The 16,134-nt window shown below is 47.8% G+C and overlaps 1 protein-coding gene across 5 annotated transcripts in view; it reads left to right on the top strand.

The window, feature by feature from the left end:
* The window catches only part of LOC146189022 (uncharacterized), a 63,848-nt gene that overhangs the window by 41,612 nt on the left and 6,102 nt on the right, over positions 1-16,134 (top strand). For 4 of the 5 annotated variants that reach the window (XM_084603942.1, XM_084603946.1, XM_084603943.1 and 1 more), the window contains one exon: positions 12,125-12,163. The exons of the other annotated variant lie outside the window; for it this stretch is intronic. In XM_084603942.1, coding sequence (XP_084460068.1) covers positions 12,125-12,163 — 39 coding nt within the window. The remainder of the gene's footprint in view (positions 1-12,124; positions 12,164-16,134) is intronic. 5 annotated transcript variants of the gene reach the window in all.

The following is a 16,134-nucleotide window of genomic DNA, read 5'->3' on the forward strand; positions in this document are numbered from 1 at the left end:
TATATATATATATATATATATATATACAGGGTGTTTCATCTAAGATTTTACCTATTTTTTAAAAATAGGAAAATTAAGTTTTATTGTCGATTCTTCTTTTAGCTGTTGTATTAAGAGTAGAGAAAAATGAGGAGTACTAAAGCGTACTAATTAGCTTAATAATTAACTAAGATTGACTAATTAACTTTTTATTTATACAAGCTAGAAGCTACTTTCAAATTGCAACCGTGAGCTACCGGTGTGAGAATGCCAAATGGTATTTTAAACGACAAGAAACGCGCATTTCTTAAGGACTGCAGCACTGGCAATTCTGGCCACTTTCGACGCACGAAAACGAAACCTAGCAGACGAAGCGCGGAATTGTACGCGCCCACGCGTGACGCAGTCGTGACGTCGCCGGGCGAATCAAGCCGTCTGAAGGCGCCTGCTGCCGCTCGTGAACTACTCGTCTGGCGCTGCGTTATCACATGCAGTGGTGCAATATCTGTGCATGCTCTGCTTTTCTTTTTATTTCACCCTCTGGGAGCCAAAGCTTGTAGTCGAGAGGGAGGGCTGATTTGCCCATACCGTCAGCGCTACGCCCGCACCATGACAAGCTTCGTCCGCAATGCGTTGGTGATATCTCAAGTACCAGACCATGACGCCTCCAGACGCGTATTTCGTGGGCGGCAGCAGCCGCATCCAGACGGCTGGTTTCTCTCGGTGACGTCACGGCTGCGTCACTCATGGGCGTGCATAAGTGCGCGCCTCGACTGCTAGGTTTCGTTTTCGTGCGTCGAAAGCGGCCAGAATTGCCAGCGCTGCAGTCTTAAGAAATGCGCGTTTCTTGTCGTTTAAAATACTACTTGGCATTCTCACACCGGTAGCTCACTGTTGCAATTTGAAAGCAGCTCCTAGCTGGTATAAATAAAAAGTTAATTAGGTAATCTTAGTTAATTATTAAGCTAATTAGTACACTTTAAGGCTCCTGGTTTTTCTCTACTCTTAATACAACAGCTAAAAGAAGAATCGACAATAAAACTTAACTTTCCTATTTTTAAAAAATAGGTAAAATCTTAGATGAAACACCCTGTATATATATATATATATATATATATATATATATATATATATATATATATATATATATATATATATATATATGGATGGATGGAATATAGGAGCGTCCCCTTTGAAACGAGGTGGTAGCAGTAGCTATCATGCTCATTTTTCTCCATATATCTTAATTATTGATTTAGAATGGTTAACTAAACCATCATTCTATTTATTAAATTTTGCTCCTAGATTACTAACATTATGTCACTTCTCTGCTTTTAAGCCACCAATCTTCCAGCCGTTTTTTGCTAGTTTCCACCGCCTGTTTATTCACCCGGCCACTGTTATCTCTAAACCCCAGAGCTTCAGGAACAGTGACTGCTCCTGCATCAACTTCCGGGTGGACATTTGCGTACAATATGGTCAATTGTTTCACTGGAGTTTCCACATACAGCACATGCGTCATCTCCATTGTTAAATTTCTTTTTGTAGCTGCGTGTTCTAAGGCACCCTGATCTAGCTTCAAAAAGTAGGACACTGCCTCTTGAGTTATCAAAGAAATCTTCCTTCCTGATCTGCATTTTCCACTTTCGGTATAATTCCACACTGCGTTTCTTTTCCATCGAATTTATCCAATTTTTACCTTCTGTGTTTTTCACCTGTTGCTTAATGCTCTTTATTTCTCCGTCCTTGTTACTAGCATACTTACTAGTTAGTTTCCTAGTTCTTTTCCTCCATTGTGAGTCAACGCTTTTTAGGTACAGGTATTTAAATACCTTAGCTGCCCATCTGTTACTGTCCAATTGTCCCTCTGTCCAGACGAGTCGAAGTGGACTCGTCTTGCATGGCGGTCGTAGAGGGTAGTGTACGGCTTCGCAGTTCCAGTTTGGATGGGATCGTTTCCGGCACCTCCACCAATTGTAATAGGGCGTTTATTGACGCTCAGATGGAGAGCTGTGAGGAGAGGACCTTGTAACGGCGAGCCCAGCGTACTTCTTCTTTGTCTTCGTCGCACAACGCACTGGTGCATGTCGATGGCTGAAGTGCTGACTATCACAGTACATTTTCCCCCCAGGTTAAAAAAAAGGAGCCATCCTGGCGACTTATGGCGCGGAAAGCACAGCGGGGTCATAGAATGGTTTCAATCGGTTCACGTCAACTGTTTCACGACCACGACGACGCAAGTCCGCAGAGGGCTGACGGGCTCAACTACGTAGTTGACTGCAGATGTTCGCTGGAGGACCCTATATGGCCCGTGGTAGCGAGCAAGAAACTTCTTTGAAAGGCCAGGGGTTGTGGAGGACACCCAGAGCCACACCAGAGAGATCGGGAGATATGACGAAGCTTCGCCGATATCACGGAGGTATTTTTCTTGCCACTGATTTTCTGTTGTGAGAGAGCGGGCGAGCTGACGACATTATTCTGCGTACGTGACGGCATCGGATAGCGGGGAAGATTCGGAAACGTCAGGGCGGTAGGGAAGAAGTGTGTCCATAGTACAGGGTGGCTCGCGCCCGTAAAGGAGAAAGAATGAAGAGAATCCAGTAGTGGTCTGTGTCGCGGTGTTATATGCGTAAGTAACAAACGGTAGAACTTGGTCCCAATTGGAATGGTCGGTGTTCACGTACATAGCCAGCATGTCACCGAGAGTGCGGTTGAAACGTTCTGTCAGTCCATTCGTCTGAGGGTGGTTGGAGGTAGCGGTGCGGTGTATGATGCGGCATTCTTTCAGGAGAGCCTCAAGAGCGTCTGATAAGAAAACGCGTCCGCGGTCACTGAGCAGTTCGCGAGGGGCACCATGGCGAAGAACCAGGTTTTTCAGAATAAAGGCAGCCACGTCGCGTGCGGAAGCAGAGGGCAATGAGATGTCTCAGTGTAGCGGGTGAGATGATCCACTGCTGGGATAATCCAGCGGTTGCCAGCTGAAGTTGTAGGAAGGGGACCGTATAGATCTATGCCGACACGATCAAACGGACGGGCAGGACAGGGCAACGGCTGCAACGAAGCAGGAGACTTGAGAGGAGTTTTTCGGCGTTGGCAAGACTGGCAAGAGCGGACAAAATGGCGGACAAAGCGGTACATTCCACGCCAGAAGAAGCGTAGACGCAAGCACGTGTAGGTTTTCAACACTCTGCCGTGGGCGCACTGGGGATCAGTATAGAAAGCAGCACAAATTTTGGCGCGGAGATGACGGGGGATGACTAAAAGCCACTTCCTTCCGTCGTGAAGATAATTGCGGCGATAGAGCAGCCCGTCACGAAATGAAAAAGGGTGAGCTTGGCGGGCAAGCGCCCTAGACAAACGACCTGGAGAGTGACTTGAAAGAAAGTCCAGAAGTGTAGATATCCACGGGTCGCGCCGCTGTTCCGTGGCCATGTCGATAGTTGCAAGCTAAGACAAATCGTAGGCGCAGATCTCATCAGACAACGAAGAGGGAGGCAGCGGTGAGCGCGAAAGAGCGTCCGCGTCAGTATGCTTGAGGCCTGAGCGATATATGACACGAATGTCATACTCATGGAGGCGAAGAGCCCAGCGAGCAAGGCAGCCGGACGGGTCCTTGAGGGACGCCAACCAGCACAGAGCGTGATGATCAGTGACCACATAAAATGGTCGGCCACAGACATACGGACGGAATTTGCCGATGGCCCAAATCATGGCCAAGCATTCTCTTTCCGTAACAGAATAATTTGACTCTGCCTTGGTCAAGGTGCGGCTTGCGTACGCCACCACATAGTCTCGGATACCGGGTTTGCGTTGGGTGAGAACGGCGCCTATCCCAATACCGCTAGCGTCAGTGTGAATCTCAGTTGGCGCATTCGGGTCGAAGTGGCGGAGGATGGGAGGCGAAACCAAAAGACGGCGTAAAGTGTTGAAGGCGTTATCACAAGCAGGTGTCCATGCGGAGAGGTCAGAGCTGCCGGAGAGGAGCTGGATGAGAGGAGCAATAATAGAGGCGAAATTTAAGATGAAGCGGCGAAAGTAGGAGCACAGGCCGATGAAACTTCTTAGCTGCTTCAGTGATTTTGGGCGTGGGAATTCGGCAACTGCACAAAGTTTGGTGGGATCGGGAAGAATGCCATCCTTAGAAACGACATGACCTAGAATAGTTAGTCGGCGAGCAGCAAAGCGGCTCTTCTTCAGATTCAGTTGGAGGCCGGCGGTAGCGAGACAAGTGAGAACGTCTTTCAGTCGGAGCAGGTGGGATTGAAATCTTGTAGAAAAGACTACGATATCATCGAGATAGCAAAGACAGGTTCGCCACTTGAATCCATGAAGCACAGTGTCCATGAGGCGTTCAAATGTGGCCGGGGCGTTGCAAAGCCCAAAGGGCATGACGTTGAATTCATATAATCCATCTGGTGTGATGAAGGCAGTTTTAGAGCGGTCAGCATCATCCATTGGCACCTGCCAGTAGCCAGATCGTAAATCCAACGAGGAGAAAAACTCGGCGCCCTGCAAGCAGTCCAGTGCGTCATCGATGCGTGGCAGAGGATAGACGTCCTTGCGCGTGATCTTGTTGAGCCGGCGGTAGTCGACACAAAACCGGAAGGAGCCATCTTTCTTAGGTACCAACACAACTGGAGATGCCCAGGGACTGTGGGATGGCCGAATGACACCACGTTAGCTCGTCGTCCACATGATCAGCAATTACTTGGCGCTCCAAAGCCGACACGCGAGAGAGGCGCTGGCGCAAAGGTGCGGTTTTACCGGTGTCGATGTTGTGCTCTACGACAGACGTGCGGCCCAAGTCAGTTTGAGGAAGTTCGAATGAAGAAGCGAAGTTCTGCAAGAGGGTGACAAGTTGATCACGTTGCGCAAGTGGAAGATCAGCATCAATAGCATGTTGGAAAACGTCGGAGGGCGTCGAAGAGGTCGCAACATCGCAAGAGCACAGACTAACGTCGAAGGAGGGGGTTGAGTCAGCAAGAGTGGTGATATGACCGGGATCAAGCTCTTCAAGACATCCAATGCATTCGCCACGGAGCAGGACTGCTGGGCAAGAAAATGGGTTCGAGGCGTAAAGTGCACTCTTGCCGTCTTGAATTCGAGAACTGCGAACGGAAAAAGGAGGCAGGGATGACGGGAGGCGGCTTCGGAAAGTGTAAAAATCGCAGTCAAAGGAGTTACACACTCACAAGACAGTGGTACGAGGGCAGCAGAAAACGGAGGAATGTCGGTGTCATGGGCGACGAGAAGTTTTGCAGTGCGGGGAGGGGTATCACAGAAGGGGGCATCAGAGAGGGGGGCGAAGGCAATTTGCGCACGAGCACAGTCAATAACGGCCTGATGAGTCGATAGAAAATCGTATCCGAGGATGATATCATGCGAGCAGTTCGGCAGAACAATAAACTCGATGGGGTACAAGACGTCTTGAATGAGCACACGGGCTGTGCAAGATGCGGAGGGGTGAATGTGCTGTGATGAGGCGGTGCGGAGCGAAAAGTCGGAAATCGGAGTGGTCACTTTGCGAATTCGACGGCAGAGGGCTTCATTGATGACGGAGACGGCTGCACCGGTATCGACGAGAGCGAGAACTGTGGCGCCTTCTACAGAAACTTTGATAACATTAGCGGGACGACAAGGAGGACTTGTGGAATTCGAAACAAGCGCAGTTCTTGCCCCCTGAACTGCGACTGTTAGTTTCCCTCAACGGTGCTGGTAGGACGTCGCAGCATTGGAGAAAGCGATCGGTGCCGAGGAGAATGTGATCGACGAGTGGTATAGGTTTGGCGATCTTGTGAGACAAATTGAGAACCGGGCGGAATCATTTGCGAGCGTGAGTCGGTATCGTACGGGTAAAGTCGAATGTCAGGCTGTGAAGGTTGGAGGCGTTGGCGACAAAGGCGTGCAACATGACCCGGCCGACCGCAGGCATAGCAGATCGGAAGGTTGTCCGTAGTACGCCAAGGTTTCATAGGATGTGGGCGGAACCTTGAGGGTGGGGCTTGGAACGAAGGCTCAGCATGCGGCGGTGAACGGTAGGCAGGGACCTGCACATAGGAGCCAGACGTGGGCGAAGGTGGCGGCCTAGCCGTTACTTGGGCATACGTGAGAGGTGCCGTCACAGGCGGCAGCACGGGGTTGGACGGCAAGACATCAGCGACGTGTTCTTGCACGACACGGCTTATAGTAGGGGCCAAAGATGGAGCCAGCTCAGGAACGAGGCGGCCCGAGTCTTGAAAATGGGGAAGGAGTGAGAGTTGACGTGCGACCTCTTCACGAATAAAATCTTTGATCTGTTGATTCAGCGGGCTCCCTTCGGAAGTTGGCGAACCACCCAGGGCTAATGCGGATACGCCTTCGTCGCACACACTGGAGCGGCGCCTAGAAGCGCGCCGCCTGTGGAGCTCGTCGTAGCTCTTGCAAAGCTTCACGATTTCACTAACGCTGGTGGGATCTTTCGCTACCAGCATCTGGAAGGCGTCCTAAGTAATGCACTCGAGGATGTAGCTGATTTTGTTCGCTTCCGGCATGGCCGGGTCGACTCGTTTGCAGAGATCAACGATGTCTTCTATGTAGCTGGTAAAGGTCTCATCAGCGCGCTGAACACGATCGTGTAAACGTTGTTCGGCACGAAGCTTACGCACTGCCGGGCGGCCGAACACTTCCACGAAATTCTTTTTAAATTCCGACCAAGATGACAGGTCAGCCTCATGGTTGCGAAACCAGAGGTTCGTCACGTCCGTCAGATGGAATATGACGTTACTGAGCTTGTATGAGTCATTCCGCTTGTTGTAGCTGCTTACTCTTTCATACGATGACAGCCAGTCGTCGACATCTTGATCGGCCGTGCCACTGAAGAAGCAAGGGTCACGCTGGTGCACGACGCCAGAACACATGATCGTGGGTGGAACGGCGGGCAGCGTCGAAGTGGACTCTTCTTGCATGACGGTCGTAGAGGGTAGTGTACGGCTTCGCAGTTCCAGTTTGGATGGGATCGTACTCGGCACCTCCGCCAATTGTAATAGGGCGTTTATTCACGCTCAGATTGAGAGCTGTGAGGAGAGGATCTTGTAACGGCGAGCCCAGCGTACTTCTTCTTTGTCTTCGTCGCACAACACACTGGTGCATGTCGATATGTCGATGGCTGAAGTGCTATCACAGTACAATATATATATATATATATATATATATATATATATATATATATATATATATATATATATATATATATATATATATATCTTGTGGAAGAAGGCCAGGCAGAGACGGCAAGCTCGAGACGGCAAAGCAAGGGATGCCGAGTCTGGCGTTTTACTCCGATGACAAAGCCCAGGCGCGCGCCGGAGCCGGCGCCGCGGGACGATGATGATGGTATGTACAAATGAAAGAGGAAGGTCATGGAATGAACAAATTAAAGAACATCCACGGAAGGCTCACACAATCTGCCCGGGGGGTCGGAAGCGGCCAGCCTGGCCGCTCCTAACTAAGCGATGCATCGCGGCGCACAAACGGTTTCAAGCGAGACACATGAACAATTTCAGTTCCACGGTGGCGTCGATCAGCTGGGGTATCAACAGGTGTCACTTTGTAATTCACTGGGGAAGTTTGGCTTATGACCTCATAGGGACCTACGTAGCGGTGGTGGAATTTGTCACTAAGGCCAGGGGTGCGCAATGGTGTATAAAGCAGTACTTCGTCGCCAGGACGAAAAGAGACCACTCGATGTGTAGAATCATAGCGAGTCTTGCGGTCTTCCTGGCACGCTGCCGTGTTGAGGCGGGCAAGATGACGGCATCTGGCCACACGAGATAAAAAATGGGTAGGTACTGATGTGGAGTAGTCGGGCGTAGAGAAGAAGGAAGCGTCGAGAATGGTAGTGGGAGGACGGCCATAAACGAGGAAAAATGGAGAATAACCGGTAGTCCGTTGTATTGCTGTGTTATAGGCGAATGTTACGAATGGTAGAATAGTGTCCTAGTTTCGATGATCTGGTGTGATGTACATGGATATCATGTCTGACAAGGTGCGATGAAATCGCTCAGTCAGACCGTTAGTCTGGGGATGGTAGCTTGAGGTTGTCTTATGAAGGGTGGATGACGCGTGAAGAACTTCGGCAACGACTTTCGATAAGAAGGCTGTACCGCGATCACTTAGGAGCACCCGAGGAGCGCCATGACGCAATACAATTGATCGCAAAAAGAAATTTGCTACTTCTTCAGCGGAACCAGTCGGTACAGGTGCTGTCTGAGCGTAGCGTGTGAGGTGGTCGACAGCCGCTATAATCCAATGGTTACCTCCATCGGAGAGAGGTAGGGGACCATATAAGTCGATGCCGACTACGTCGAATGGCGTGGCGGGACAAGGAAGAGGTTGTAGAAGGCCAGCGGGCGAAGAAGTCAGTCGTTTGCGACGTTGGCACAGAGGGCAGGATGCGACGTATTTGGCAACGGTGGAAGATAACCCAGGCTAAAAGAATCGTTTTCTCACGCGGTCGTAGGTTTTGTCAAAACCAAGGTGGCCTGCAGTAGCGTCATCGTGGAGAGCCGTCAGTATACGTGGGCGAAGCACACGCGGCACGACTGGGATCCAGCGAGTTCCATCAGGGCAATACACGTAACGGAGTAGGATGCCATCTTCGAGCTTGAAATTGCGAAGCTGTCGGCGAAGCCTAGCGTTGGGCGGGTCCGAAGCGCCGATAAGGCGGTCGATGATAGGATGGCAGTAGGCGTCAGCTAATTGCTGCGAGCGGAGTGCGTGTTTGTGCTCAGAATCGTCAAAAGAAACTATTGTGATATGCGTCGGGGGAGGAGATGGTCGGCTGTGGTCAGAGGTAGAAATGCGTTGCGAAGAAAAACAGCAGGCTGATTCCGTAAGTGGGCAGCGAGAGAGAGCGTCGGCGTCTTGGTGTTGGCGACCAGATTTATAAGTGACGTCGAAATGGTATTCTTGCAGGCGAAGAATCCAGCGGCCAAGTCGGCCTGTCAAATGTTTGAGTGAAGACAACCAGCAAAGAGCATGGTGGTCGGTCACAACTGTGAAGTGCCGACCGTATAGATAAGGGCGAAATTTTTGGACAGCCCAGACGACGGCAAGACACTCCTGCTCGGTAATGGTGTAGTTTTTCTCAGCTGGAGTCAGAGTCCGACTGGCAAAGGCAATCACTTTCTCACGCGATGTTGTATCACGCTGCAGAAGTACAGCGCCAAGACCGTGACCACTGGCATCGGTGTGCAGGATAGTTGGAGCGCTGTCACTGAAGTGGGCAAGAACAGGATCTGATGTGAGGGCGTGCTTTAGGTCATTAAAAGTAGTTTCGCACTGTTCCGTCCATACGAAAGGGCTGCGTGCTTTAAGTAGCTCATGAAGTGGTGCAGCAATAGCTGCAAAATGCCTTATAAAACTCCGGAAATAAGAGGCGAGGCCGAGGAAACTGCGCAAATCTGTAGTCCGTTGTGGACTAGCAAAGTTCAAGACCGCGATTATTTTTTCAGGATCTGGGCGAATGCCGTCATGGCTGACCAGATGTCCCAATATTCTAATTTCCATCTGTGCAAAGTGGCATTTCTTGGTGTTGAGCTGAAGGCCTGCCGAAGCGAGACAGGTGAGGACTTCATTCAGGCGCGTGAGATGGTCATTAAAGGTTTCCGAAAAGACAACAATGTCGTCCAAGTAACACAAACAGGTCCTCCATTTTAGGCCACGAAGCACAGTATCAATCATTTTTTCAAATGTCGCTGGTGCGTTACAAAGTCCGAAAGGCATAACATTAAATTCGTAAAGGCCATCGGGTGTTGCGAAAGCGGTTTTTTCTTTGTCGTCCTCGTGCATAGGTATTTGCAAATAACCTGAGCGGAGGTCCAAGGTCGAGAAATATTCGGAGCCTTGGAGGGAGTCAAGGGCGTCATCAATTCGTGGCATCGGATATACATATTTGCGGGTAATTTTGTTGAGGGCGCGGTAATCAACACAAAAGCGTACCGAGCCGTCCTTTTTTTTAACTAGCACTACTGGGGAGGACCATGGGCTTGTTGAGGGGCGAATTATATTGCGATGGAGCATGTCATTTACATTTTCTTCAATTACTTTTCGTTCAGAGAGGGAAACCCGATAAGGCCGTTGGCGAACGATAGAGTTACCTTCAGTAATGATGCGATGGTGCGCAACACTAGTCTGTCCCAGTGGTGTGAAAGTGGCATCAAAAATCGCTTGGTGGTGTCGAAGCAATGTCAGCAGTTCTTGGCGTGGGTTCGGCGTGAGTTTAGGATTAATAGTCTTTGCAAGACGGCAAGGTCGAGGCGGCAAAGTAAGGGATGCCGAGTCTGGCGTTTTACTCCGATGACAAAGCCCAGGCGCGCGCCGGAGCCGGCGCCGCGGGACGATGATGATGGTATGTACAAATGAAAGAGGAAGATCATGGAATGAACAAATTAAAGAACATCCACGGAAGGCTCACAATATATATATAGTGCGACAATTAAGAGCTGTTCAGAGTCGCCTATGCAAATACGCAGTAGTTATTCGTTCATGAAATATATTTACCTAGCAAAGGCTAATTAGCGGTAGTTAATTACTGGTTCGAGAAAAAACGTGATGATGCAAAAGTTATAGACTTCGAAAAATGGCTAGCTACGTTATTTCGATTGAACTAGTGCTTCCTAAAGTAATTTTTACCAGCCGAAAACGACTCCTGGCGCGATAAAATGGCTGCTTGTCACCACAGCGCTACTTTAAAGTTCATAGACGTGTCCGATTTAACATCCGCTTAAGTGTGCTCTGCTTTCTCCGCTGAATCTGGTTATAAGCATTTTGCGAATGATTTCAAATAACAGCAGATCACGTGACAGCATTTTTTTAAAGGCGTAAATCGTAGCGCGACAGAAAAAAAAAAAAAAAAAACGTGGCTATCCGTGCGGGAAAGCCGAGGATAAATATCTACATGTTATTGTAGTGAGTGCTTTTTGTACACTTGCATCGAAGAGGTAAATGTCGTCCGTATTTCAAGAGGTCTTTTGAATAGCTATCATGAGTACTTCTTTGCTCTGGGCGCAACAAGCAAAACATGCAGGTATTAGACCTTGAAATTGCCAGTATGTGCGAATATGAATGGGCGTCAAGATATTACCGCGTTCAATAAGTTTAAAAGATTCTTGTTCTAATCACAAAAAAGGGAGACTTGTCATTACCAGAACATTGATGAACAAGCCGAGATGTTCACTAGGAGCGAGATATTCGCTCTACTTAGCGATTGTGCATTTATGACTAATAACCAGCATTTTGTTTCAAAGATTCAAAAGAAAATCTTTTAGAGCTGTTTATAAGCGTCCTAAAGTGCAAGTTCAGAGAAGCACCGCATGCTCAGGAAGCAGTTGGGATGGGTGTTATACTACAATGAGTTCACAGTGTCATTTTTGCTGGCACACTCCATTTATTATTGCATTAGTTACATTTTACACAAATATACTCAATGATAGTTACCACCTGTTGTACCCTTGTGTTCCTGATGGCGACCTATCTGTCGACACTTTATATGTTCTGAATTTTCAGAACCCTTCGACATGTGCCAAAATATTCATTGACTGTTTGCTTTTACTTCACTCTATGAGATCTTTGAAACTCATAGCGCTCAACGCCGAGTCTGCAGCTCCCGAGGATTATACTCGCCGGCTTCTTTGCTGATGACGGCCACTTCTCGCGATGAGCACGAGCTACTTTTATGTTGTGACCCCCTTTTCACGCCATTCAAATATATGTTCTTCAGTTGCACCATCGGTAACGCACGCGCCGTTCTTACCGAAGAGCTCAACAATTCCAATAAATAGTACCGCTTCCTGCGAGAGACATAATGACACATATTTCGGCCCAGTGGGAAACCGTCTAAGATTTTATTATGTTTGCTATTGTTAGCACATAAACAATTCATATTATCATTGTATTTACTGCGGGAATCAAAGAAATGTATGAAAGTGCCTGACACGCGGGAAACGCTGGAAACATGAAAAAAAGTGTTAACGCATCTTACGCAGCTCGAACAAGCTAGGTGACGCGAACTGCATTTTAGTACAATATTGTGAGATGGTAGTTGTCATAATAACCGCCCAATGATAACTGAGCCAGAAATCTGTACAACTTTAAAATCCTCTTTCAGACCCAAAAAGGAAAACTCGACCGACCAAACCACCAACACGTATGTACATCCTAGCGCGCGTTTTTTCATTTCGTGATTTTCGTAAATACTGCATACACAGAAGGTGTGATGGAGGCAGTCCTTCAAGGATGATACTATATTGATATACCTGCTGCCTAAAAGACATACCAGATTCCAAAAATAGATATCCAAAGCGCAGTACACAACATGGTTTTTTAAACATGTATTTAGCTGTCAGCCAAACGCGAACTGCGAGGATAAATTTCATCACTAAATAACCTTACATAATTGCAGTTGTTTTCCCTGTAGTTAGCAACAATATCTAAATGGTAGTGAGTGAGAAGGTTATATTGGAGGCAATGCAGGCCGGTCTAAGAAGTTCTGAGAATGCCGCCCCGCAAACGCTTTTTTCACGCGTTTTCAGTATCTTTGTCATCCGAGGCGATTGCCGTTGAGCTTCCCAATGTTTCCTGTGACAGAATAACGTCCTCTGCGAGGTATTCTGCGTAAGCCTCGATGGCAGCGTCTGAGGCGATTCACATGGCCCTCTTGGGTATTCCGGCAGCGCCCACTCTGCCTGAAAGCCTTCGGGATGACGTTTTTGACGCTGCTAATCCGATTCATGGCGACGAAATGGCTAGAGTGCTCCACAGCCTATTGCACATATTATAACTGCGCAGTGTAGAACAGAGTGAAATGAAATCACCAGCTTTATATGCGTCCGAAAGGGGACGGGTTTCATTGCGAACTTTACACCCGTGCTGAAAAGTCAAAGGGGACAAGACTGCCAAGTGACGAACTTCAACTCGAAATTATAATTGCCATAGTGAAAAATCATACTATAAAGTAATAGGAAGATGTCTATAAAAGTAAGCGGAAGTCTAAGGTAGAGAAGTCAGCAAGCGTAATACCTAGCGGCCCGTGACGGTGTTGCACGCCTATGTTTTAAATACCTAAACATCGTCTCAGCTCTGTGGGAATGATGCGACATACATTGACAGTATTTTACACAATTTGGTTGGTTACGTTGGCTTATAGCGTTTATCACACTAAAGCGAATCTGGTTATGGGAGACGCCGCAGTGGAGGTTTTCCAGAAATTTTGACCACCTGGGGTTATTTAATTTGTGCTAACATCACACAGCCCATAGACGTTTCGCATTCATCCCCTGTCGAAAAGCGGCGGATGAGTTGTATCACGATTGTAGTGTTATGGGGAAAATATAGTTTGCGCGCTCATCGAAATAAAACGACAGATTGGCCTGGCTGTTTGGTTGTTCATAGTTTCGTATCGATAACGTTAACAGATGGGTACAAAGGAAGAAACGATGCAACATGGAGAGGCGCTAGTCGATGTTGCATAGTTCCTTCTTTGTCCTTGTCTGTTAGCGCTGTGGATAAAAAACTATGCACTCATTGAGACTGTTAGTCTGTCCGTAGTTAGTCCTAAGGATGCGTGAGTCGCCCGCACACAACTATAGTATTTCTACGGTCTCTGGGCTAAACTACTGGCCACGGCCACCGGTAATGCGAGGAGCATCATATCTTATGTTATTCAAGTACACATAAAATTCGAGTATTTTGCTTAAGAACTGCTGTTACAGGAATAACAGTTTCTACATATAACATCAAATGCAGGAAAAACAATATAATCCAGAAGTGTCAATTCGAAAACTTCGAAATCGAGCCTAGTATGTCAGCTCATCAGATTTGCTGATGACATTGCCTTGCTAAGCAACTCGGGGGATGAACTGCAAATAATGATTGATGACATAGACAGAAAAAGTAGAAAGGTGGGCTTGAAAATCAATATGCAGAAGACTAAGGTAATGTTCAACAGCCTCGGGAAGGAACAGCAGTTTACATTAGGTAGCGAAATACTGGAAGTAGTAGGCGAGTATGTCTACTTAGGACAGGTAGTAACCGCTGATCCGGACCATGAAAAGGAAATAACAAGAAGAATACGATTCGGATGGAGCGCATTTGGCAAGCACTCGCAGGTTATGACTAGCAGCTTACCGGTATCGCTCAAGAGGAAAGTATACAAGCCCCGCCGGGGTGGTGCAGTGGTAAGACGCCCGACTACTGTGCTGGAGTACCCGGGTTCGAACCCGACCTCGGCGGCTGCGTTTCGATGGAGGCGAAACGAAGAGGCATCCGTGTGCTGTGCGATGTCAGCGCACGTTAAAGATCCCCAGGTGGTCGAAATTACTCCGTAGCCCTCCACTACGGCTCCTCTTTCTCTCTATCCACTTTCTCTCCACCTTCCTCCCTTCCCTTACGGCGCGGTTCAGGTGTCCACAGCTACAAGTGCGACAGATACTGCGCCTTTCCCTTCCTGTGGACCAATCAATCAATCAATCAATCAATCAATCAATCAATCAATCAATCAATCAATCAATCAATCAATCAAGTATACAACAGTTGCATCTTGCCTGTACTCACCTATGGGGCTGAAACGTGGAGGCTAACCAAGAGAGTTCTACTTAAGTTGAGGACAACCCAGAGGGCTATGGAACGAAAAATGGTAGGGTTAACATTAAGAGATAGAAAGCGTGCAGACTGGGTCAGAGAAATAACTCAAATTACCGACATTCTAGTGGAAATTAAGAAAAAGAAATAGACAGGGGCAGGACATGTAGTGCGAAGAGAGGATAACCGATGGTCGCTGAGGGTAACAAACTGGACTGCAAGGGAAGGAAAGCGTAGCAGGGGGTGGCAGAAAGTTAGGTGGGCAGATGAGATTAAGAAGTTCGCAGGGGTCAAGTGGATGCAGCTAGCTCAGAACCGGGTTAAGTGGAGAAATATGGGAGAGGCCTTCGCCCTGCAGTGGGTATAATCAGGCTGATGATGATGATGATGATGATGTCAGCTCCAGCGTCCACAAAAGGCGCTGGTGGTGTCTGCCCTTGGGGCAGAATGCCAGCAGGAGAAATGAGAACATCAGCGCCCTTTAGTTAAAATGGCCTCGCGGCGTTTCGTTCCAGTATACAGCTTCAGCAAATCTTAAGCTGAAGAAATGTGCGCAGCCTACTCGATAAAACCAATAGATTCGATTTTGTGACATTATGAATTCCTTAGAGAACACGATGCCAGATATTTTAGAGGACTTAAATCCCGCGGAAATACCAAGAAGAATAAGACTGGGATGGAGTGCATTTGGCAAGCTCTCGCAGATTATGACTATCAGCTTACCGGCAGTTGCATCTTACCTGTACTCACCTATGGGGCTGAAACTTGTAGGCTAACCAAGAGGGCTCCACTTGAGCTGAGGACAACGCAGAGGGCTATGGAAGGAAACATGGTAGGGGTAACATTAGGAGATTGGACGCGTGCAGAGTGACTCAGAGAAATAACTCAAGTTACCGACATTTTAGTGGAAATCAAGAAGAACGGGGCATGGGCAGGACAAGTAGTGCGAAGAGAGGATAACCGATGGTCGCTGAGGGTAACAAACTGGATTCCAAGGGACAAAGCGTAGCAGGGGGCGGCAGAAAGTTAGGTGGGCGGATGAGGTTAAGAAGTTCGCAGTGGTGAAGTAGCACAGAACCGGGTTAATTGGAGAAATATAGTAGAGGCCTTCGTCTAGCAGGGGTTATAGTCAGGCTGATGATGATGATGATGAAATACAGCGTACGCCATTACCCAAGTAATTCTTGGCTAGGAGCCCTTCTTCAATAATTGATAGATGAAAACGTGTTCCTCAGAAAAAAGCCTGAATGTATGGTTGCAGTGCAAACTTTACCACGATTATTCGAATCGGCGCGAAAAGCAAAGCCTACCTGCCTTGGATGATTTCTTGTCATCTGACAGCTGACGGCCGTGTCCATGAAGCGCTCAAGTATCGCAAGGGCAAAATTAAAGCTGAGAAGTATTAGATTTTTTTCGGGAAATATACTCGGTAGTGGTTTGAAGCGGCGTTTCTTTTTATTCGTTTAATGTGTGGGTATTGGCTGATGCTGACATGTGATTTAATGAGAGAGAAGTATAAAACCTAGTAAACGTGTTAAT

Source organism: Amblyomma maculatum, chromosome 5 (assembly GCF_055883805.1).
Source record: "Amblyomma maculatum isolate TAMU_Amacu chromosome 5, ASM5588380v1, whole genome shotgun sequence".
Classification (NCBI taxonomy): Eukaryota; Metazoa; Arthropoda; class Arachnida; order Ixodida; family Ixodidae; genus Amblyomma; species Amblyomma maculatum.